Consider the following 26,515-nt stretch of genomic DNA (forward strand, 5'->3'; position numbering starts at 1 on the left):
GTAAATCTAACCAACCTAAGGACATCACACAACTCCATGTCCGAGACAGGATTCGAACCTGCGACCGTAGCAGTCGCGCGGTTCCGGACTGAAGCGCCTAGAACCGCTCGGCCACAACGGCCGGCTGTAAGACTGTAACCTCAGGAAGAATAGCAATTGACAACCTTATACTTATTGTTCGTATATAGGACAGCAGGAGGGAACTGCGAAAGAGAGGAGATGTGTACCCAGTTACGCCCCGTGCCATCACGCCAGGTGAAGAATGCATCCTGGCAACATTAATTTCCTCAGAGCTTCCATGCACGAATTCCTCCACCGTGTTGCTATATCATAACTTGGAGTTACGTCAAAAGACTGTGCCACTCATGTGTGTACTATCGGTGCTCCGCTTTCGTCTGCCTTGTCGTGGGAAGTTACAAAAATTTTCGCCGTTTGTAAACAGCCCATGGCGCTCCTCACTTGGTCGCAATGTCTTGCAGCAAAACAAGGCCATTTTATGATTCTCGTTACGTGACGCGGCTGTACGATGATGATAATGATGATGATGTTTGGTTTGTGGGGCGCTCAACTGCTCAGTCCTCAGCGCCCGTACAATGTCCCACTTTTTTCACACTCCAATTTTTACATAACCCAATCTAGCCGCTTTCACGAATGATGATGATGATGAAAGGATGAGGACAACACCCAACACCCAGTCCCTGGGGAGAGAAAATCCCGATCCCGGCCGGGAATCGAACCCGGAAACCCGTGATCCAGAGGCAGCAACGCAAGCCACTAGACCACGAGCTGCGGACGTGCGGCTGTACGATGAAGCGGGTTCGAGTAACATTACATCTGTCCTCTATGGCGCTAGTCGCGTGGGCCTGTTGAGATCCTGCATGGCGTTGGATTTGATCCTCCTGAAATTTACTTCATATTCACGTGATGATCGTTGGATCCTTGTAAGGTGTCAGGCAAACCCAACACCTTCTATGAAAACCCTGACATGATGGCAAATCCGGCAATATGTCACATAGCTCCTAATAAATCCTGGCATTAAATTAACCAAAGTAATACGAGCAACGAGTGAGCAAATGGAATACCACAGACTAACACAAGAACGTCCTAATGCATGTCATACCTTCCCACCATGAAACAGACACAGTTCTGAGGGGAGAAACGAGAGCAGAGGCCGAGAGCAGAGCCATGTAGGCTAGAAGGCCCTACGATTAGAGCGGGACAATGGGACACCCATGTTGACGGCCGACTGCCAAGAGGTCCATCCCCCAGCCCATGTTAAAAGATAGGGCCCTCCAGAAGAACAGTATAGATCTTACGAGAACACTAAAAGGGCCAAGTTTTAGCGTGAGACTACACGCGTCTCTGTTGCGTAGCAAACATTAAAAACATTGCCCCACCATTGGATAGACAGAATTTTTGTAGGCAGAGCTTAACGTTAACATTGAGACACGGATTGGTCAGTTGAAAACACAGCCAGATACCTTTTTCTTAAACCAATTTCGGTAAACAGTAATAAGGAAAAGTTCGAGAGAGTTGCTGCCGAGATGGGGAGGTGTGTGGAGCAGCGGCGCCAGCCGCCCCTGACGCTGCCTAACAGCCGACAAGGTAATGAACGCACGCCATGTCCCATAAGAGCGCATAAGGTTTCACTCAGAATTGCAGAAGTATCATCTGTTACATCCCCTTTTTACGTAATACTAGTGTCGATCGTCAATTAAACTTCGTGGTATTCACATTTGCTATTTGAAGTTAAAATCTGAAACGCAATGATTTTTCTGTTATATAATTATTGAGAAGCCACATCAGCCACTGTAATTTACGACAAGTTAAATAGAGTAATTAACGATAATTGAGGGTCACTGTAGACCATTTTTGATAGTTTTCTCTTTTATGAAAGTTAATTTAAAACTAGATTATAGATATGATATGGCATATAGGTCGTCCTTCGATCCATTATAGAACTTGGAAACGCATTCAGGGAATATTCGTTCACATTTTTGTTGAACGCAGTTGGTTTTTATCATCCTGTATTAAAATATTTCCTTTCATCCATAGTACAATTTATAAAGAATGTTTTGTGAGTAGAATAAAAATTCCAGTGGTAAACTTAACTGCTTTTTCGACGTTACTTTACCAGCCAACTAAAAATAGGAAACCCTTGAACCCCTTCCACTAAATTTAGTCAGTATTAAGATTCTTTTACAGGGAGTGCAGTGGAGCTGACGCTGAAATCATTATTTGATTATATCATCGCTAGTCTCACTGAACTCTTCTGAACTCTACATGTCATGTGTGGCCTGGCGTCTCCTTATCAGCAACAGGTCCCAGGTTCAAACTAATCAATTCCCTAAGAAACACGCTAAGACCGTCGTTGCGCGAAAGTGGTAGGGAGACGCGACTTAGAACAAACAGACACCACGCAGAATGTTAGGTCCTGAGTAACGCGAGGTAGAATATCACGGAATGATGATCTGTAGCTTCAGTAAGCCACGATAACGTCTGTGTCCGACATGTGCTGGTAGAAGTATCTCCATCTTACGCTAGGCATAATCCGATAATGTCACAAACAACCAACAGGCAAGTGCGATTTCTGAATCAGGAAACTGCTTTGTAATCTTTCCTTGCATACTGAATGTAGCACTTTGTGCTGTTGCACTGAAATGCTGTGTAGTACCTTCCATACCAACATGACATTTGTTACATGCTTTTAATTTGAACAGTCACTATCGTAGTTGTCTCCAAACTCGCAGCATTTTAAGTAGAAGTAAGCTGAGCCCGGTGTAGCAATCACTACAGCTGTGCCCGTGCACATTTGCAGATCGCGCACCACCACCACCACGTGCCGGTGCCGGTGCCGGTGCCAGTGCCGGTGCACCACACGGAGCACCACATAGAACACCCGCCCGAGGTGTACCACACGGAGCACCACGCGCCCTGGGAGTCCGGCCCCAGCGGGCACGACTACGTGAGCCGCGGCGACTTCGCGGCCGCGGCGGCCGCCATCCGCCACAACGAGCAGGAGCTGGCCAGCTGGGGGCTGGACGCCCACAGCCTCGCCTACGGCGGCCAGCTCGACGAGCAGCGCATCTCCCGCAGCCCCGCATCCAGGTGAGCGACGCACTACGCCTCCAGAGCCACACTTACGGGTGCAGTTGACCGGTCTACTGCAAGGTTTCACTTATTACTGGCCCCAACGCCTGTAGTAGATCCGTCGTTCAAAATTACTCGGATACTTTTGCAAGAATAGCAGACTTTAAGCAAGACGCTTTCCGGGCCTAATGTGGAACACCATGTTTCTTTATACACTACTGGCCATTAAAATTGCTACACCACGAAAATGACGTGCTACGGACGCGAAATTTAACCGACAGGGAGAATATGCTGTGGTATGCAAATGATTAGCTTTTAAGAGCATTCGCACAAGGTTGGCCCGGTGGCGACACATACAACAAGTTAACAGAAAAAAAACATTAATATAAAAGATATGTTGGCTGTCTCCACCCGTGAGTTATGCAACCTGCAACGCTTTCGAACACCATGCACAAGATTTTCGTATTCTCTCGCTTGCTACACACAAACTATTAATCCTAAACAAAAATTAACAGCATCTTTTTTAGCAAATTTAAGTAGTTAAATTTTGTACTGGGCTACGTTTCCGCTAGAGGCCGCAGTTTTTGAGTTATTAAAAAAAAAACGTACAAAAGTGACCTGCCACGCGGAGTGGCCGCACGGTTTGAGGCACAATGTCACGGATTGCGCGGCCCTTCCCGCAGGAGGTTCGAGTCCTCCCTCGGGCAGGGATGTGTGTGCTATTCATAGCATAAGTTAGTGTGTAAGTCTAGAGCCCGATGACCTCAGCAGTTGGGCCCCTAAGGAATTCACACACATTTGAACATTTTTTAAAAAAGTGACCTTCAAATGCGTCTTTCTTCAGTAACTGGAAAACCGTGGCCTCCAGCGGAAACATATTCCAGTCCTATACCTAACTACACTAAATTTCCTGCAGAAATTGCTTTCTTTAGGACTTACTGTTTGTGCATAGCGAGATAATGTGAAAATCTCGCATCTAGCTTTTGAAGGTGGTTTGCATAAAACATGTCGGTAAAGGCAGCTGACTCACCCGGTATAATAAGCTTCCTATACATTTATATTCCATCCTCCACTGTGGGGTGAACTCGGAATATACAGGTCTCGGAAAAACGTATTTACTCACTGCATGCGATATTTTTGCCGAATTATATGTTTTAAATGTCGCAAATCCTAAAAATGACTTGCATAATTCCCATCACATATAGGTTCTTTGAAAAATGAAAACAAATGTTTGATGGAAACAGGTATTTATTACTAAGAACTAAACATATTATACTTTCTTAGAACTAATAAAAAATTAGTTTTTGATTTATGCACAATTTTAGTTCTACTCCTTTTTCTTGTGAAGCATTTTCTTCCTCTCTTTGACGATGCTCTGAACTCGTTCCAAATTCCATCTCTGATTTCTCAATTGAACATTACCCTGTAGTCAGTTAACACATTGACTTGCATCCTCCTTGGAAACCTCTCACTATATTACGGGCATCCTGGTGAAAGCTTTCATCCCTGTTCTTCACTGTAGGTTGCTACACTTTTTGGAGAATAGTCAATATGGGAATGTAAGAAATGAACTGTTAAGCTCATCTTACAGCCTTGACCCCCATACAATACCAGCATGCGTTGTACAATGGTTTTGTAGTCAGGGTCCTTAATATTCCCCCAAAACTTGGACACTACATTCATGAAAGATTACTGCTGTTTTTTTTCTTTTCTTTCACTGTTCCAAAAAGAAGGTGATCAGATAAAAGATTTCTTATGTCAGAGCCACTGAAATCTGTCTTTTTCAACTTGGCTTGAAACACTTACGGCAACTTAGAACACAGATATCTGAAACAGTCCCCATCAGTTGTCAGTTATTTGACAAACTGCTTTATGAGCCCAAATTTAATATGAAGAGGTAGTAATAAAACTTTTTCTGGTGGAACCAAGGTGGTATTGATAACGGTTATCTCACTCGCGTAAAACCATCTCGCAGTGACCAGTCAGTTTTTGTCCATTGCAGCTGTCTGGCTCTACTATACAATACACAAAAAAAGCAAGGATAGTTCGTATAATGCCCCTGCTGACGCAACAAAGTTGTTAATATTTTGAAACCTCCGCAAACCATTCATTGACGCTCTTGATATTTTATTTTCTCAAGAATCATAGCGAGGTCATAATAGTTTTCTAGCATATGAAACGAGTGGCCCACAGGCACAGATGCAATGCCATCAAATAGCAAGATTGCTTTCTTTGAGGCTAGCTTTCGAGGAATCAGTGAAACGTCTGATCACTCAGATTCTGTTTCAGACTAAGAACATCAACATCACTGCAATAAAACAGATATCCCTCTTTGGAGAAAAACTGAGTAGATTTCCTTTACGATGCTTGTACCACTTAAATAAGGTCCCAGATGAGAGCAGGTTTTTGTTTTTTAACCTTCATCCTAGTAATTCGGATGCATCTTTTTACAGTCCTTAGTCTCCCACTAGATAGTTGAGCTCACTCTAAGAAAAAAAATTTGGGTCCGTCGTCAAGAAGGAAATCTAAGCTAGATTCGTCCTGAGAAGCTAATTTGAATATTCTGACTCACTCAGGATGTCACCTGTATTAGGTGGCTGTCGAACTGTTGTTTCAGAGACATGGGACACTGGACGAATAGCTGAGTCAAGGGTACGGTAATTTTTTTCTTTTTATTTATTTATTTATTTATTTTTGTTAAATCCTTTCGCATGTACCGACAGAAGTAGCAGTCAGTTGTATGATTTTTCTGTTCACGCCGTATCATATGAATGCCAAAACGAAATCAGTCTTTTTTAACCCTTAAACCATTAACGAAGACCTTCGTCGCATTTTCTGCGTACCTTATGCTGAGCCCACCTTATGCAGAGCCCCTGCTTTGTCTTCATCTCCAAGTTTCAATCTGAATTACGTAAAATATTTTTTTTTTTCACAAACTCATATTTCATTGTTGAATTTTCACTGTTTAGTCACCACAAACACAACAAAAAGAGCCTAGAGAAATTACACAGCCTCAGTGAGCCAGATTCCAGAAATAAGAACACAAGCACAGCAGCGTTATAGTGCTGGGTGCAAACTGAGTGCGCCGTTAGATGGCCAGCAAGATAGTGAACTTATTTAGCTCGATGAAACATGATCTGATGCAACAATGGGGTTGTTCATATTTATTGCTAGTACCACAGATGAAACCCCGTAACATGCTCAACCTGACCAATAGTATTCCTCAATTTAATCTGCTTCGATACGATCTTGCGATCTTTTGCCTCCCCGCAACACCACTCTCTCCAACCATTAATAATTACTTTTCATTTGTTGCTCAATATAGCTTTAATTGATAGAATTCATACCAGAAATCTTAATTTTAAGATCGATTTTTCAATCAAAATATTATACTAAATATCACGCTAAATATAAACAAAAACTTGGCGTCACGAACAAATTAACGTGATGGAATTTTTTTGGAATTTTTTTCGATTTTATGAAGTCCAAATCTATAAAAAAATTGTGATGATCCTGCGCGGTTTTTTATTTGCAGACCTGTGATACGCGAGTCTGAAACTTGAGATTGTGCATTCTGGCACTACTGAAAAGGGTATGTGTGTCGCACACCACTCGCTCCACCTTTAATGTCCACTTCAGAGCCCAGAGCTGTCAAGTAACACGACGTAATTTCTCAAGAAATGTCAGTGAGTGTGTTTCAAAGACCGGAAACTCGGACTCAGTTTCTCTGAGAACATCTGTCATCTGTAGAGAATACCTCTCGGAAATGGATCGGGACCATCCACTAAATCGAAAGACGAACAGAAAAAATACCACAAACAACAGTCTCAATACAACTGAAAGTCTCTTTCGGACAGCCTGGCTGTGTCACACAGGCACCAAATTGCTCCAGGTATGCCGTATTTCTACTGACATTTTATTATTAAAGGCAGTACACTGTAGCAACGCAAGCTCTATCGACCACAGTTTTTTCGTAAAACATACATGAAAAATATGTCCAATATTTCAGCTACCGCTATCAGTCCCTTGTGCAGTGGTTTGTCTCACTTGACGCTATGTTTGCACCACGTTTCGTAATAAATTGCAACAGAGGAGAAAAAAGATCTGTACATCAACGAAGCTATAATGGAAGTGAAAGAAAATTCCAAAACATGAATTAATGTTCTTGGGAAACAGAGAGAAGTGCTAAGGGTTGGAGACATTATAGGTCTTCTGGTACCCGGGAACAAGCCTTAAAGAAACTAAATTGCCCAGAGGTAATTGGACTCGCCCATTGAGGGTTCCGTAAAGATTTAATTATGTATGTAAAGACTTCATCCATTCCGGGAACTGAGAGTCTCGACCATTTTGGGTCTATTCGGCTTTGATACTCGCAAGGTATCAGTCCCAGAGATTCCAAGATTATCGAGAATTTTTTGATTTCAAGTTAGAAGTCGGATAGCAAATGACAAAAGAAATAGTTTTTTCATGTGACATAATTAGAAATTCACAGTTTTTGAATTTTTGTCCTTTACTTGTACAGTGAAATATTGATGGTTCTAGACCATCAGGAAGTACCCTATAGGTTTTGATCACTGAGTTAGCGACAGTCAAAATATATGACAGAAATGGCAGTATCATTTGACTGCCTTGACTTAGAAGTTTCCACATATTCAACTGCCAAGGGACCGTTGACCTTAATGGGATAAACTGATTTCAGCTTGATATTCTACCCGGTCCTGAGAAAAAAAGATTTTAAAAGTCGGACAGACAGACAGACGGAAAACAAAGTGCTCCTATAAGGGTTCAGTTTTTACCGACTGAGGTACGGGACCCTAAAAAATGAACAAAAACAAAGATGATGAAGAGTAATAGATAGGAGAAAAAAACTTCCTTAACATTAAAATTTGGAAGATTGTTGTATGAACGGCCTAAATACGAATATGCAGTAGACGGTTGGCTCAAGCGAAGAAAGCATCCTTCAGTATTACAGCTCTGCTGCTAAGTTGGTGCATAAGTTTTCGTTTTGTATGTTGATATTCCGTCTGCTATGGGTTTACTTATCGATTGTCTTTTTTTAGATAGTAGTTCATTATTGCTTTTTTAGTTTTCATATTGTCATTTTGTCATTTGGAGATAACGAGTAGAGCCGTGGACGCTAGACAATGGAGTCTCAAGTGGAGAAATCCGAACATTTACGACATATTCTTCTGTTTGAGCTCAGTAGAATGTTGATAGCGTCGGAGGCAGTTAGAAACATTTGCGCCTATGGGGATAGCGCCGTTGGAGAGAGCACGGCAAGAAAATGGTTTTTCTCGTTTCAAGCAGAATCCTTTTGACATTACTGGCTGATCACTCCCAGGAAGACCTTCAGGGTTTGATACAGATTGTTTAAACACATTGATTCACAATGATAGAAACCAGCGTACACGAAAACTGGCACTTGTGATAAAATAATCATCCCTCCATCGTGCGACATTTGCATGCAATGGGGAAAGTTAAAAGATTGAGTGTACGGCTATCGCATCACAAAAATCAGCGGATGGCCTTATGTGCATCTCTTCTTGCTCGTCATCAATACGAATGGTTGAGCCCAAACAAAGGAGCTAATCCCCGTACAAGGATTAATGCGCTTCCACAAAAGATAATGTCATGAATTTGGTGGAACTCCGATGGTGTGGTGTACTACGACTTGTTTCCCCGAGGTGTAACCATCAGCGCTGAAAATGCTGTCAACAACTTGCAGACGCAATCCAAGAACAACGACCAGAGAGACTGCATGAAGTGATTGCCACTCCGCGATAACGCCCGCCCGCATTCTGATAGACTGACCAAAACACTATACGGAAATTGGGTTCGGAAGTCATTCCATACCCATCTTATTCACCTGATCTTGCACCCCCAAATTTTCACCTTTTCCGGTTTCTCTCTCGAATAACGACCAAGAAACATCCTTTTCCGGATGAAAATGGCTCCAAACATGTCTCGACGAGTTCTTCGCCTCAAAACCACATTATTTCTACAGTCGCGGAACCGAAAAATAGCCCCAGCGTTGGCAGACTGCTGTAAATAGTGAGGGAGAATATATTATTGATGACAACAATGATATGACAAAAGTAATGAATAGCACGTATGCAGATGGCGATGGTGTCATGGCACAGCTCTCACTTTACTTACATGATTCATATCAGTAGGTTCCCGATGTGGTTACTGCTCCACGACGGGAATTAACAGATTTCCAACGCAAAATGGTGGTTGGAGCTAGACGCATGGGACATTGCATTTTCGAAATCGTTAGGGAATTCACTATTCTGAGATCCACAGTGTCAAGAGTGTGTCGAGAATACCAAATTTTAGGAATTACTTCTCACCGCGAACAAAGCAGTGACCGACGCCCCTCACTTAACGACCAAGAGCAGCAGCGTTTGCGTTGAGTTTCAGTGCTAACAGACAAGCAACACAGCAGGAAACAGCCGCAGATATCAATTTGGGACGTGCGATGAACGTATCCGTTAGGAAAGTGCGTCGGAAAATTTGGCGTTAATGGCCTGCGGCGTCAGACGACCGACGCGAGTGCCTTTGCTAACAGCAGGACATTACCTGCAGCGCCTCTCCTGGGCTCGTGACCATATCAGTTGGACTGTAGTCGACTGAAAAACCGTGGTCTAGTCAGATGAGTCCAGATTTCAGTTGATACGGACCGAGTGCGGTGGAGAACCCACGAAGCCATGGACCCAGATTGTCCACAGGGCACTGTGCTGCTGGTCATGGCTCCCTAATTGTGTGGGCTGTGTTTGCATGGAATGGATTGGGCCCTCTGTCCTAACTGAACCGACTGTGGACTGAAAGTGGCTAAGTTCAGTTACTTGGAGACTATTTTCAGCCGTTCATTGATGGAATTTTTATGGATGACACTGCGTGATGTCTTCGGGGCACAACTGTTCGCGATTGGTCTGTTCGTGTACAAAATCCTACACCGGCAACACTGTGGCAATTATGGACGGCTATAGAGGCAGCATGGCTCAGTATTTACCCCGAGCGAAAGAAGGTCCAACATGATATTAGGAGGTACATCCAGCTTTTATCACCTCAGTGTATGTACTAACCTAATAGTATTATACACTGAAGCTCCAAATAAACCGTTATAGGCATGCGTATTCGAATACAGAGATATGTAAACAGGCAGAATACTGCGCTGCCGTCGGCAACCCTTATATAAGTTAGATCGGTTGCTGTTATTACAATGACAGTTTATCAAGATTTAATTGATTTTGAACTTGGTGTTATATCCAGCGCACGAGCGATGGGACACAGCATCTCAGAGGTAGCGAGGGATTTGGGATTTTCCCGTATGACCGTTTCACGAGTATACCATGCATATGAAAAATCCGGTAAACAATCGGATCTCCGACATCGCTCCGGCGGATAAAGATTCTGCGAGAACGGGACCAGTGACGACTGAAGCGAACCGTTCAATGTGACAGAAGTGCAACCCTTCCGGAAATGGCTATGGATTCCAAAGTTGGACCATCAACAAGTGTCAACGTGCGAATCATTCAACGAAACATCAATGATACGGGCTTTCGGAGCCGAAGGTCCACTCGTGTACCCTTCATGTATGCACGACACAGAGCTTTACGCCTCGCCTGGGTCCGTCAACAGCCACACTCGACTGTTGATTACTGCAAAGATGTTGCCTGCTCGGACGAGTCTCCTTTCAAATTGTATCGAGAGGATGGACGTGTACGGATATGGAGACAACCTCATGAATCCATAGTCTCCGCATGTCAGCAGGGGACTGTTCAAGCTGGTGGAGGCTCCTAATGGTGCGTGGCGTGTGCAGTTGGAGTGATATGGGATCCCTGACACGTCAAGATACGACTCTGACAGGTGAGACGTACGTAAGCATCCTGTCTGACCATCTGCATCCACTCATGCCTATTGTGCATTCCGACGGACTTGGGCAATTCCAGCAGGACAATGCGACACCCCACACGTCCAGAATAGCTACAGAGTGGCTCCAGGAAAGGTCTGAGTTTCAACACTTCCGCTGGCCACCAAAGTCCTCAGACATGAACATTATAGAGCCTATCTGGGATGCCTTGTAATGTGTTATTCGGAAGAGATCTACAGCCCCTCGCACTCTTACGGATTTGTGGACAGCCCAGCAGGATTCATGGTATCAATTCCCTCCAGCACTACTTCAGAGATTAGTCGAGTTCATGCCACGTCGTGTTGTGGCACTTCTGCGTGCTCGCAGGGGCTCTACACCATATTAGGCAGGTGTATCAGTTTATTTGGCTCTTCAGTGTACCTCCACCAAGAAATGAGGAACAAGTTCTTGAAAGAGTTCGTTTGCATGGATGAGAAAAGTCAAACATAAAAAATGCAAAGAAGAAGAAATTGAAAATATTTTAAGTGTAGAGCTATCGAAGAAAGTCAAAAATTAAATGGACTGCTTAAATATGATTTGACGAAGCACCGAAGTCTATAGATGAGAATATGGAAACCGCTGACACCCCTGGACGTTCTACGTCCCCATTGAACTTGATCGCATCCCTTCGGAGGGCGGTTGGACCGTAATTTTTGCTCCCGTTTATAGGTTGGAACCTCTAGGGACAGTTCAAAACCATACGACGAAATCTGACTGTAGTCTGAAGCGGCAATAATTGTAGTCGCGCTGCATTCCAAAGAGGTACGATCACTTTCAATGGGGATACAGGCCCACAATGTCGTTAGAGAATGAATGGCAACTGCGTCAGGGGTTGACAAGGACGTAGTCCTGTAGGTCATCGCCTCGAGAACTATTATTTCCGACCGCGAATCGTGTGGAAGTCAAGATCCCAAGGAGAGGGGTGGTTTCATTGATACCCTTTATGCCATCTTCTGATGCCTTGTGGTGTCGATTCTGAGCGACGGCGTAACTGAAACCTTTTCCCCGGCACCCATAACATACTTCGATAGCAGAGGCGTCAACAGAAGGGGTGAAATGTGGGTACGAGCCGGCCGCGGTGGCCAAGCGGTTGTAGGCGCTTCAGTCCGGAACCGCGTTGCTACTACGGTGGCAGGTTCGAATCCTCCCTCGGGCATGGATGTGCGTGATGTCCTTAGGTTAGTTACGTTTAAGTAGTTTTAAGTTCTAGGGGGCTGATGACCTCAGATGTTAAGTCCCATAGTGCTCAGAGCCATTTGAACCATTTTGTGGGTAAGAGGGGGCGACGACGTTCTCGTCGCGTCACACGTCCGCGGCGGTGTGACCTCTTCTCAGATGTGTACACTTTGCCGCTTGAAGCGTAGCCCAGCTCCAGGGTGACGTCGCAAGGTGCCCAACTTTTGTGTGATTACTGAGGAAGACTGTAGGCATCTTTCAGTATAATTTCAAACATGTACATTGCAATGGGAAACAATAACGGAGTTTCGAAAAAGTGATCCTTTAATTCTGTTGTGCAATGTAGTTATTCGCTGACAGATCGTTTTTGGGGAACATCCTTCGCCTACTGGAAGTCTCTCTATTTAACGTCACTTCCGCGAGTTGTGCGTGGATGATAATGAGATGAATTGGTACTGAAACCACAAACACCTACTTCCTGATCAGAGAAAATGTCGACCCGGAAAAGAATCGAATACGGAACGCCAGGCTATAGCGGCATCAACGTTAACCCTGGATGGGGAGCTGAGGACTGGGTCTAGCACTTACGAAGAGACGAGAGAAGATTAGCACAAGAGCGGGAAAGAAATGCGTGGGAGACGAAGCATCGAGGATATAAGAAGAAGACTAGCACAGGAAAAGACAGTCGTGCTCTGCAAAACGAATCTACTAATGTCGAAAGCAGACCTTAATTTGAGAAACAACATTTCTGAGAATGTACGTACGGGGACATTTCATTGTACGGGGATAAAACAAGGATTGTAGAAAAATCGGAAACGAGAATCGAAACATTTGAAATGCGGTGACCTAAAACGATGTTTAAAATCATGTGGCCTGATCACATAATAAGTAATCAGAAGTCACGAGGAACGGAATACGTTGAAATCACCCACAGGAAAATAGCAGAGTAATAGGGCAAGGGTAAAAAATTACTGGTTTGAGAAAGAGTTGTCAAGGGTAAAAATTCTGGGTGAAAACAGAGACTGGAATGCATCCTACAGATAAATGAGAACGTTAGAAATAAGTTCTGTTCTGAGATGGAGAGCTTGGAAGGGAAGAGGGAAGAGGCCGCATCGAACTAATCAGATGAGTAATGACCCAAAATGGGGAACTGTCTACGACAACATCCAGCCAATCAAACAAGTGATGACTATTAAATGTTCAAATGTGTGTGAAGTCCTAAGGAACCAAACTGTCAAGGTCATCGGTCCCTAGACTTACACACTTCTTAAACTAACTTAAACTACCTTATGCTAAGAACAACACACATACCCATGCCCGAGGGAGGACTCGAACCTCCGGCGGGAGGGGCCTCGCAGTCAGTGACATGGCGCCTCTAACCGCGCGGCCACTCGGCGCGGCTGTGATGACTACAAAAAATTAAAATTGAGTCGTTTCCAAAATGCATCAGTTCGCTCGCATCCTAAGAATCAAGCAGATTTGCTGTATATCGTCACTTTTTTAAAAGTTTTAACTTTTAGATCCACCCGTTTCTTCATCTGTGAAAATACTTAATCTCGTACGTGTGGTTATATTTAAAAACAGCGCACTTCTTGGAGTATGTTATAAGATTAGATAGAAACACACGCTTGCTACCATCGTTTGTCGAACATCGTGTTTCAGTATGTTACACTTTTTACGAAACATTGACCACATCCCCGATGAGTGAAATGTCATGCTTCCGACGTGCTCTGTATGTATCCAATGTCGTGTTACGTGTGAACAGTAACTCTGCGGGAGCACCGACGGCGGCATCGGTGGGTGCGCGGCCGTCTCCCGTGTACAACCCCGCCGTCGCTACGCACACCAAGGCGTCTTCAGCGGAGGCGCAGAGCGACCGGCGCACCGACCTCACCAAGCTGTACCAGCTGCGCCTGCAGCAGCGGCAGCAGCTCCAACAGCAGCAACAGCTCCAGCAGCAACAGCTGCTGCAACAGCAGCAGAGCAGGATACGCCTCCAGGTACGCTGCCTCGTTGTCCACTTACTTTAGCAGCAGCGTACCACAGTACTGACGTAGGCACGTGTCCTGTTCCACAGTGTTGCACAGCAATATTCCAGATGTTTTACAGGGGAGTTCCGCACCAGTGTAGTTAAGGTCATGTAGTTTTGGTATCACTGATCAGTGGAAACTTAATAAAAGTGCTGTCTTTACATTCCAGAATGAGATTTTCACTCTGCAGCCGAGTGTGCGCTGATGTGAAACTTGCTGGCAGATGAAAACTGTACACCGGTCCGAGACTCGAACTCGGGACCTTTGCCTTTCGGGGGCATGTGCTTTACCATCTGAGTTACCCAAGCACGACTCACACCCCGTCCTCACAGCTTTACTTCCGCCAGTACCTCGTCTCCTACCTTCCAAACTTTACAGAAGCTCTCCTGCGAACCTTGCAGAACTAGCACTCCTGAATGAAAGGATATTGCGGAGACATGGCTTAGCCAGAGCCTAGGAGATGTTTCCAGAATGAGATTTTCACTCCGCAGCGGAGTGTGCCCTGATATGAAACTTCCTGGCAAATTAAAACTGTGTGCCAGACCGATGGCTAAGTGCCGGTCGAAGTAGCCGAGCGGTTCTAGGAGCGACAGTCCGGCACCGCGCGACCGCTACGGTCGCAGGTTCGAATCCTGCGTCGGGCATAGATGTGTGTGATGTCCTTAGGTTAGTTAGGTTTAAGTAGTTCTAAGTTCTAGGGGACTGATGACCTCAGATGTTAAGTCCCATAGTGCTCAGAGCCAGAGCCCGATGGCTAAGCCATGTCTCGGCAATATCCTTTCTTCCAGGACTGCTAGCTCTGCAAGGTTCGCAGAAGAGCTTCTGTAAAGTTTGGAAAGTAGAAGACGACGTACTGGCAGAAGTAAAGCTGTGAGGAGGGGGCGTGAATCGTGCTTGGGTAGCTCAGATGGTAGAGCACATGCCCACGAAAGGCAAAGGTCCCGAGTTTGAGACTCGCTCCGGCACACAGTTTTAATCTGCCAGGAAGTTCCTTGTCTTTACATTTCTTCTGTCCTACAAATAGCGAATTACCGTTGTTAACCATATTGTCGAAGTGAACGTTCTAGGTGTTGACCACGAAACAAGAAATCAATTTGGTCCATTAAGGCCGTTGCGTAAGATTTCCCTCTTACATAACAGAACGATTTAGAATTTAACATCGGTGAACCAGGCTTTAAGTTTTAAAAATTTAGGCTGTTGTAGAGATGATGTGGTGAACGTTTCTGGCGACGAAGTACAGCAAGAAAAATATCCTAATGAAACATTTCTGCCTTCCTGCCCTAATTATAGGTAGCCATTGAGTTGTTAATACTTGTAATTTTACTTCAAGTTAGTACTGAATACTACAGGTTGCCGTGGAAGATTTTCTACACTACTGGCCAATAAAATTGCTACACCTCGAAGATGACGTGCTACAGACGCGAAATTTAACCGACAGGAAGAAGATGCTGTGATATGCAAATGATTAGCTTTTCAGAGCATCCACACAAGGTTGGCGCCGTTGGCGACACCTACAACGTGCTGACGTGAGGAATGATTCCAACCGATTTCTCATACACAAACAGCAGATGACCGGCGTTGCCAGGTGGAACGTTGTTCCGATGCCTCGTGTAAGGAGGAGAAATGCGTACCATCACGTTTCCGGCTTTGATAGAGGTCGGATTGTAGCCTATCGCGATTGCGGTTTACTCCTTTCGCAACACTGCTGCTCGCGTTGGCCGAGATCCAATGACTGTTAGCAGAATATGGAGTCGATGGGTTCGGCAGGGTAATACGGAACGCCGTGCTGGATCCCAACGGCCTCGTATCACTAGCAGTCGAGATGACAGGCATCTTATCCGCGTGGCTGTAACGGATCGTGCAGCCAAGTCTCGATCCCTGAGTCAACAGATTGGGACGTTTGCTTGACAACAACCATCTGCACGAACAGTTCAACGACGTTTGCAGCAGCATGGACAATCAGCTCGGAGACCACGGCTGCGATTACTCTTGACGCTGCATCACAGACAGGAGCGCCTGCGACGAACCCTGGTGCAAGAATGGCAAAACGTCATTTTTTTCGGATGAATCCAGGTTCTGTTTACAGCATCATGATGGTCGCATCCGTGTTTGGCGACATCGCGGTGAACGCACATTGGAAGTGTGTATTCGTCATCGCCATACTGGCATATTACTAGGCGTGATGGTATGGGGTGCCATTGGTTACAAGTCTCGGTCACCTCTTGTTCGCATTGACGGCACTTTGAAGAGTGGACGTTACATTTCAAATGTGTTTCGATCCGTGGTTCTACCCTTCATTCGATCCATGCGAAACCCTACATTTCTGCAGGATAATGCACGACTGCATGTTGCAGGTCCTGTACGGGCCTTTCTGGATACAGCTGTACGGGCCTTTCTGGATACAGAAAGTGTTCGACTGCTGCCCTGACCAGCACATTCTCCAGATCTCTCACCAGTTGAAAATGTCTGGTCAATGGTGGCCGAGCAAATGGCTCGTCACACTACGCCAGTCACTACTCTTGATGAACTGTGGTATCGTGTTGAAGCTGCATGGGCAGCTGTACCTATACACGTCATCCAAGCTCTGTTTGATTCAGTGCCCAGGCGTAGCAAGGCCGTTATTACGGCCAGACGTGGTTTTTCTGGGTACTGATTTCTCAGGATCTATGCACCCAAATTGCGTGAAAATTTAATCACATGTCAGTGCTAGTATAATATATCTGTCCAATGAATACTCGTCTATCATCTGCATTTTTTCTTGGTGTAGCAATTTTAATGGCCAGTGAAAACATATAAAAATGCTGTCTTTACATTTCTGCTGTCCTACAAATAGCGAATTACTGTTGTTAAGCATATTGTCGAAGTGAACGTTCTAGATGCTGGCTACGATACAAGAAATCAATTTGGTCCATTAAGGACGCTGCGTAAGATTTCCCTCTTACATAAAGAACGATTTAGAATTTAACATAGGTGGACCAGGCTTTACGTTCTAAAAAATTAGGCTGTTGTAGAGATGATGTGGTGAACGTTTCTGGCGACGAAGTACAGCAAGAAAATATCCTGTTGAAACATTTTTGTCTTCCTGCCCTACTTGTAGGTAGCCATTGAGTTGTTAGTACTTGTAACTTTACTTCATGTTAGTACTGAATACTACAGGTTGCCGTGGAAGATTTTCTAGTTGCATGTTGAGATACATGCTTAGACTAGTTACTTTATTTAAACTTTTTTCCTGCGTCTGGTTTTAAAGTGGTCTCCTGTGAATTCAATGGCAGAATCATCTTTTTCGCTTTCGCGTCACATCTCGTAGATATACGGCAGAACCAAAAACAGTACTTGTAAACATTGGCATAGTCAAAACAAAGAAGAAATAAATATTCAGAAATTTGGAACTGCATACTATTTAATGCCGGCTGCTGTGGCCGAGCGGTTCTAGGCGCTTCAGTCTGGAAACGCGCGACCGCTACGGCCACAGGTTCGAATCCTGCCTCGGGCATGGATGTGTGTGGTGTCCTTAGGTTAGTTAGGTTAAAGTAGTTCTAAGTTCTAGGGGACTGATGACCTCACATGTTAAGTCCCATAGTGCTCAGAGCCATTTGAACCAATTTACTGTTTAATATGTGTAAGGGTGTCTCTGCTACGTGTCCACAAGCGCATTTTCTGTAGCTTTCTGCAGGTATTTGCAATTTCGTCTTTGCATCATGTAGCTTGTGTCAGCCTAAACAAATACTGCTCATCGCATCATTCATGTGACGCCTAGCATCAACGGAATTTGTCGGTTTGTTTCGCGTTTCAAAGTAAATGATTTTTAAATCGGGGTTTCATATGCCAATTCGATAGAGCGCTACCAGATCAGTCTAGTGCAACATTCGATGTATATTAACAGGAACGATAGAACATAAAGAATAATCCGTACTTCAACAGCGACCGAGCACGGCGCTTCTGCATAACGGTAGCAGCCAACGGGAGACACGGCGGTGATGTCGCTGCTGGAATACTCGTTATTCCTCGTGTTTTACTGTCCCTATTGGTGCATATCGGAAAAACTAATATCGTGCTAGACTACTTTGGGACCGCGCTGTCGAATGAGGACGCAAAATCACACTTCAAAAATCGCTTTATTTGTAACACGAAACAAGCCGACGCTTTACATCTACGCCGGGAGTTGCATGAAAGACGAGACGAGCAGTATTCGTTTGGGCTGACTCCAGCTATATGTGGCAAAAATATAATTGCAAGTATCTGACGAAAGACCAGAAAAAATGTGCCTCACGGCTCTTAGAGGAATACCATGTATATGGACATAATGCCAATAGAAGGTCTCAGCTACCTCACAACTTATTTTCAGCTTTAATTTTCTTTGGAATATGAAAAGTGTGACAAAACGGTGCTCTCCTTTAGTTTTCCGTTACATAACTCTCCCTAACAAGACCCAAACTGTGGTACCCCGTCACAAAAGGGTTCCAGTGACCTTGATAACGGTGCTTCATTGAAAAAATATCGTAGTGAAAGCGGAGACCCCGCTCATCGCTTATGGTTCCCAAATTTTCCCTAGGTAAACCAAGGGGAGAATGTAAAAAGTGAATTTTAAGCGACATTCTACACCCCATGTTCTTGTGACTGTGTAACAGACCATCCACAATAAAAACATAATTATCATCTCTTCTGTTGCCAAATACGCCCTCCCCAACAGCTTTGAAAGAGAGAGAGAGAGAGAGAGAGAGAGAAAACTACTTCTGATACCACAGCTTCGATGTACGAAACAGGAACAGGCAACCCTTCACCTCGGGGCCAAGGAAATGCACTCGAGATACGTGTGGATACTTTATTTTGGGTCTAGCTTTGCCTAGCAATGTCTAGCCTTGCATCATTTGCAAGACAGAAATAACATTCAGAGAAATGGTCTTCAGACTCACACCATACCACTGGAGCAACGAATGGCATGGTTCATTTTCCTTTCAGTCATTCGGTTAAAGTGACAGCAGAGGTAGTCCAATCAATATGACATGTAAAATTTTTATCTTGATCACCAAGAAGTCGATCTAAATACGGTTTATATGCCTTCCTAACTAAATCAGTTACTGATTTTCTTTGAGGCTTTGGGCTGAATTTCCCACATACACGTTTGTCTGTTGGCACTTGTAGTAAGTGTAAGTTTTAAACACCAATACGTTCCATTATCTCTCACAAGAAAAACTCACTGACGTAACATTAACTCGCAACATACTGTTGCGCCGAGGTAATCCTCAGAATTGCACCATGCGAATTTCAACGTGGACTAGATCACAAAGTCTCTTTCACACAACGGATAATCTTGACCTCAGGTGTGTAAAGTGAACAATCTTTATCAAACTGTCATCTAGCCTTTTTTTGAGGTATACCCAAAATTTATAAAGAAACACACAAATGGCTCTGAGCACTATGGGACTCAACTGCTGAGGTCATTAGTCCCCTAGAACTGAGAACTAGTTAAACCTAACTAACCTAAGGACATCACAAACATCCATGCCCGAGGCAGGATTCGAACCTGCGACCGTAGCGGTCTTGCGGTTCCAGACTGCAGCGCCTTTAACCGCACGGCCACTTCGGCCGGCAAGAAACACACATCTAAACAAAACACGGGTAAACATCGAAATACGAAAAGTGAACAATAAACAATAATAAACCTTAAAAACTAAAAACATTTTACGTGCTAGAACATTTTGAAAGATAGATTCGGAGTCTACACTCTAGAATACACACTAATTGATATATCACAGCCCTGATGCAAAATGGCAGTTCAGTAGTGACTTATTGGTGCCTTTATTTTACTTCTGACAACTATTCGAAGGACTTGCAATCCTTCAGCTTCTATGCTATCCTATCTTGACTGATCCAAAACTTACGCTTTTGAAATACATGATGATTACTAAGCATTCAGAACCTAGAAGAAGCTTTTAGTTCAGTGACCCTCTGACAATGAAGTCGGTAAACGCGGAGAAACGGCATAATTTGACAAGGCTGTGTTCTCATCTTATTGATCGTTGCAGCATTTTTAATTTTGGAATCACGTGACTGCAACCATATATAGACCGTTTTTCGAGAGAGCGATATTACTTCCATCTTCTTTTTCTATCTAGTACGAGCCAGGGCTGTGATCAAAATAGTTAAATGAACATTAACAAAATTATTTAATCATACAATGTAGGCTTTCACGGCCGGTTTTGTCTTTAGTTGAAACTTCCGGGCTGAGAGGCCGTGGTCGATGTATAAAATTTCCACCTAACGTGTCGTCTCCATCTATGGGAGACATCTTCTTACTACCCAAGAATAAAAGAACCAGTCATTAACTGAAACAAAAGTTCGACAATATTAAGTATTTTTTCGAATGAACACACCACCATTTGACTGTTTTCAGTCGAATGGCGGTGTGTTCATTGTATGACTGTTGTTCAACAACATAAAAGAAGTATTTTTCTCTAACGCAGGAGGTGTTTTTATTGCATTACCATCCTTGTGTTAAAGTCGGAGAGATATCCAGCCTTAATTACAAAGAACCTAATTTCTTGTAGATTGATGCAAATAAATTTAGAAATCAGACTGAGAGCTTACCCGTGAAAGGCGTGTATTACAATCAGGTAAATGAATTTTAGGCACTTACATGAGTTGTAGACCACAGGAAAACACATACTAAATTTGAGAAATGTTAAATACCTTTGCCTCTACGGGTATACATGAAACAACGATTGTTTTATTTTTTCTTCCGTATCAAGAAGTAAGTCTGGTGTCCGTCGTTGTTCAAAGACGTCGAAGGAAAAATTAGCCGACCAGTATACTGCAGAGCTGTTTATCGCTTTACGTATGTGATTCATTGTCATGCTTGTACTTGTTATTCATACGAATGGCTATGTAGTGAATCATTTGTCGATAAAAATATGCACAGTTCAGAAATGCTCGTTAAAAATTGCTTTATGAACTGCCTACTCATGAATTCTGCTTTGTAAGCTGAAGTTAAGCATAAATGAGATATTTCAAACAAGACTTGCAAAGTACCGAGTGTGTCGTACGCGCAACATCACAACTTCGTCCTGTCTTATGGGGTCTCCTTTATTTCTTGCTACCGCTCTGCCCCCCCCCCCCCCCCCCCAACTTCTCACAGCTTGTGTGACAAAAAAGGAGTGTACAGAAGGCCGTGACGAATGGAATGCCTCGCTAGAAGATTAGCGGAATAACCCCGATGCCTGTGGTCACTGCCAGCAGCGAGCGAAAGTTCGTATCAAGCACAGTCCTACTTTGTGTCCTCTTTTCCTTGTCTCCCGAGACGAACGCCGATACGCCGAAACCCCCACGTGGGCCACTTTCGCAAATTTCCTCCTGCAGTCACTCTACACCTTCCGTTTAGTCACACAGATGCCAACTTAAACCGGAGTCTTTAAAACCGTCGAAGTCATATCCTTGTATCACATTCAAACTCAGTTTTCACTGTTGTAAATCATAAAATAAAGTTATAACGATTCAAATGTTGGATGATCCAGTGGTACGGAACATTTCAAAAACCAAAATAATCCACACTTCATTAACAGTAAAGCGATGTCGTTTCCACAGAAATACTGTGTGTACAGGTTTCTTTTAACACTGAAACTGAGGATATTACCTCAATAGTACAGTGATCTCCAGCTGAGTCACCGATTTCTATAATAAGCTCGTGTTTGCAATATTGCTGAGTGAAATAAAAAATTGTAAGACATGGTTCACACCACACCTACCAACGCACAAACATTTCACTGACTAAAAATTTAAAGTCAGTAAAATCCTTTTGGGTCCGTGATCGCATTCTCATTGTGTAAAAATGCTACACATTGACAAAGTGGTCACACACCCAGAAGAACTTTATTGGCTGTGACGATGGCCACGGAAGCCCACGCTTATAGAATTTCAGTGGTTATTAAAGTACATTTTCTGAGTATTTTGGCAGAAGAGACAGTGGTCTCTGGCGGCTTGTAACAGAGTAGTAATATAGATATGATTTATTCGGTTTACTACCAAAGTTACCTTCATTTCCGTTAAAATATCTTCACAGTGTGAGAAAGCAAGTATTATGCAATCATGAAACGGTGCAATATAAAACCTAGAGTAATATAACAATCAAACTACAGTAGTGAGGTTGCTGTCACTGTGAATCAGTTATGTATAGAGTCGCTGTTCCCTTCTTCCCTTGCATTCAGTGATATCACTCACGGCCAACCCTTCACCACTAAACCTATTCGAAACGTTGTGTAAGACTGTTGACAGAACAACCAATACTGGTGCAAATACAAATCCGCCACAACATTTAATGTAAATTTCAGAACAAAGAGTAAAGCTGGCATTATTGTTGTAAGCAGAAACTACCGTGAGCGAAAGAAACAAATTTGATCCAAAATAGACATACAGGGCATACCGTCGAAATCTGCCCTGTTGTACAGAGACCAAACGAAATGAAAGCACACTGTAACGAGCCATAGGGAACAACGTATCACTTACACCAAAACACGCAGGAAATATCCCTCAACAACCTTCGAATTTCGTTCGTGAGTTTAGGATTCGCTATATATAACGTCGAAAACACACTAGAGAAGTCATTCGAGGCACGAGACTCTAAACTCTTATTATTCCTGCTATATGTTGGGAAACAATTTGTTTTAAACATCGCCAATGACATCGGTCAATATATGTGCACCTGTAGTTTCTAAAATAGCCTCACAGGAAGAGGTCACAATACGGATTCTGTTATTGGCAAATCGTGATCATAACAGCTGTTGGACAGAAAGTTTGATTTGCAAAGGAGCTCAATCCTGCATGAATCCTATTCTGCGGACTCTCTTGGAAGTAGTGTCGCCTTTAAAAACATCCTGGCCTGTCCATGCGACTTTAATGAATAGCAAATATCATTCTCCATATTTGTAGAAGAACCATACTCGAAATTCTCGATTTCTCGCTGTCAGTTCAACGGGTTTCTACTATATATATATCTTCATGTCAACGTATGGAAGCACCGAACTAACACGCAATGAATGACATGACAAGTCGGATTGACCAACGCAATTGCTGGTGTTAGCTAGGTTCATCCTCCTGCCTCCTACATAATTTTAAAATCATAAATTACACGTGTGAAAGGGACCGTAATTTATTAAGCATAACACAGAAGGATAAATCATTGCGCTGAAACTTGGCCAATATGAAAAAGCGAATACTTCACAACCTTTACTGACGAATGTAGTCGTATAAATTATATTTCTAACTGCTGACAGTAAAAGATGAAACCTCTTCGTCTGGGGGGTTGCGACTTTGGTAAGTAATCAAAACATCCTCCCTCACGGGTTCGAACCCAGTCATGATATAAATTTTGAATAAAAACCATCAGCAATGACATAAGAAATTACACTCGTTTTGCCAATGGCCTTGTCAAATATCCTGGAGAAGTGGACAGAGGTTCAGGGCGCTATCTTGCCCTTGGATGGGAAACTTCCCTTGAAAGGCGGAAGAATCAGCAATGATCAAAAGCATGAGGATTCAGCAGGTAATGGAAAGCAGTGCATAAAGGACACATCAAGTGTACGGACGGGACGTACGGCCTGTAGTTGAGAAAGGGCGATGATTTACAATAAACTCTCTTTCAGTGCGGACAGCAGGGAGCTTGACCAATGTTGTTTCTGCTTCCCTGATAAAATCAAATCAAGGGCGATGACGCTCTTTCAGTACGGACAGCAGCGAGCTTGACCAATGTTGTTTTTGCTTCCCTGATAAAATCAAACCAAGGGCGATGACGATCTCTCCACTGTCAAAAGACCCCGGATTAATCCCCCTTTAGGATCTCATGGAGAAGACACCACCATAAAAAGATGGAATAACCAATGAAATGGTAACACTCTACAAGTTGGAACAGGGAATATTAGAAGTTAGAACATAATAGAGAACAGGGAAACTGTAAAACCTGACAAGGGAATAGAAAGGCTCGGGGGAGCGGTAGGAGGGGGGGGGGGGGGGGGGGGTTACGTTCAGTGAAGTAAAGTAAAATGGAAAAAAAGGCAAGGCTTCCCGGTTAGAACAGCAAAGGCTAATAGTAACAGCAGATGATGGCTTAACGACAGTACAATTTGTTTTGAATTGAAAGGTAGGGTAGATGGGACGTCACTGTGGTTCAGCGATAGGGTTGTTATCAGATTTTACAGCAAACGAACACTGACAGCAGAAGTTCAGGTATACATGCCGACATCTCAAGCAGAAGATGAAGAGATACAGAAATTATACGAGGGTATTAAACGAGTAATTCAGTATGTAAAGGGAGGTGATAATCTGATAGTCATTGGGGAATGAAATGCGGTTGTGGGGAAAGGAGTGAAGGAAGAGATACGGGCTTGGTAGTAGGAATCAGAGGAGAGAATGAATAATTGAATTATCAGTCAATTTCAGCTAGTAATAGCTGAATAACAAAAGGAGGGGTATACTTGGAAAATTCCTGGAGACACGGGAAGACTCCAGCTGGATTGCATCATGGACCGACAGAGGTTCCGAATGAAATATTGGATTGTAAGACATATACAGGAGCAGATACAGATTCAGATCACAGTTTAGTAACAATGAAGAGTAAACTGAAGTTCACGTGAATCGTCCTTAAGAACGAGTGTGGACGGAAGTGAGATACTGAAGTACTGAGGGATGACGAGGTGCGTTTGAAGTTAGGTAAAGATGAGGATACTACGATAAGGAATACACAGTAGGCTGCACAGTTGGAAAGGAGTGGACACTATAAAAATAGCAGTCACAGATGTTGGACAGACAAACACACAGTAGGTACAAGGAAGATAACTGCAAAGAAAACCATGGTCAACAGGAGAAATAGTTCAATTGATCAACGGAAATAGGAAGCATATAATTTTCCAGGGAAAGACAGGAATGTAAATAATTTAGAAATGAAATAAATACGAATAGCAAGGAAGCCAGAGCGCAACGGCTGCAGGAAAAGTGTGAAGAAATCGAAAAAGAAATCACCGTCATAAAAACTGATTCAGCATATACATAAATCAAAACAAACTTCCGTGAAACGAAAAGCAATGGCAGCATTAAGAGTGCAATATATATTCTACTGTCAAATGCAGAAGAGAGAGAGAGAAAGAGAGAGAGAGAGAGAGAGAGAGTAGATAAGTGGGAACAGTACAATGAAGGATTATAAGCAGAGGAATAATTGTCTGATGACGATATAGAAGAAGAAATTGGAGTTGAATTGGAAGAGATAGGGCATCCAGTACTAGAGTTACAATTCCTAAATTCACTGAAGGATATGACAACCAACGTGTGTAGAATCTATGAGATAGGCGACCTATTATCAGATTCTCGCAAAAATATCGCCTATACAATTCCGAAGACAGCAAAAACAGATAAGTGAGAGAACTGTCGCACAGTCAGATTAACATCTCAAGCATCCAACTTGCTGACAAGAGTACTATACAGAAGAAGGGAAAAGAAAATTGAGGATTTATCAGATAACGATCAGTTTGGCTTTAGGAAAGGTAAAGGCACCAGCGAGACAGTCCTCATGTTGTGCTTGATAATTAAGAAGAGTCAAGGCAGATCCAAAGGATTTGCCCACCTGGAAAAAGCGACAGGGTAAATTGGTGCAACATGTTCGAAATTCTGAAAAAAATAGGGTAAGTTATAGAGAACCACGGATTTTATACAATATGTACAAGACGCGACAGGGGACAATAAGATTAAGGACCTAGAACGAAGTTCTTGGACTGAAAAGGGTGTACGGCACGGATAGTCTTTCGGCCTTATTGTTTAGTCTATACTTCGAAGAAGCAATGTCGGAAATAAAAGAATTGGTAAAAACTTAGATTAAAAACCCGGGCGAAAGAATCGCAGTGATAAGGTTCGCTGATGACGTTGCTATCCCCAGTGAAGCTGAAGAAGAATTACAGGATCTATTGAATGGAATAGTACAGTGAGTATAGCATATGGATTGAGAAGTAGCAGAAGTGTGAATGACGAGAAACTTATCTTCAAAACTGATGATCACGAAGCAGTCGAAGCTAAAGGATTCTGCTACCTTGAAAGGAAAAGAACCAATGACGGGTGAAGCAAGGAGAAAGTAAGAAGCAGACTAGCAGAGGCAAAAATGGCATTCATGGCCAAAAGAACTCTGTCAGTGTCAAACATAACCCTTGATTTGAGGAAGAAATTTCTGAGATAATTTTTGGGGACACACTGTATGTTAGTGAGTTATGCGTTATGGGAAAACCGGAAGTGAAGTGGATCGAGGGGTTTGAAGTATGTTGCTGTGGAAGGAAGT

At 43.3% G+C, this 26,515-nt stretch overlaps 1 protein-coding gene across 1 annotated transcript in view; it reads left to right on the forward strand.

Annotated features, from left to right (window-relative positions):
* LOC124789664 overlaps positions 1–26,515 on the forward strand; it is a 152,612-nt gene that overhangs the window by 57,880 nt on the left and 68,217 nt on the right. The window contains exons 3-4 of the mRNA XM_047257100.1: positions 2,819–3,108; positions 13,944–14,178. Coding sequence (XP_047113056.1) covers positions 2,819–3,108; positions 13,944–14,178 — 525 coding nt within the window. The remainder of the gene's footprint in view (positions 1–2,818; positions 3,109–13,943; positions 14,179–26,515) is intronic.

The sequence above is a fragment of the Schistocerca piceifrons genome, chromosome 3 (genome assembly GCF_021461385.2).
Source record: "Schistocerca piceifrons isolate TAMUIC-IGC-003096 chromosome 3, iqSchPice1.1, whole genome shotgun sequence".
Lineage (NCBI taxonomy): Eukaryota > Metazoa > Arthropoda > Insecta > Orthoptera > Acrididae > Schistocerca > Schistocerca piceifrons.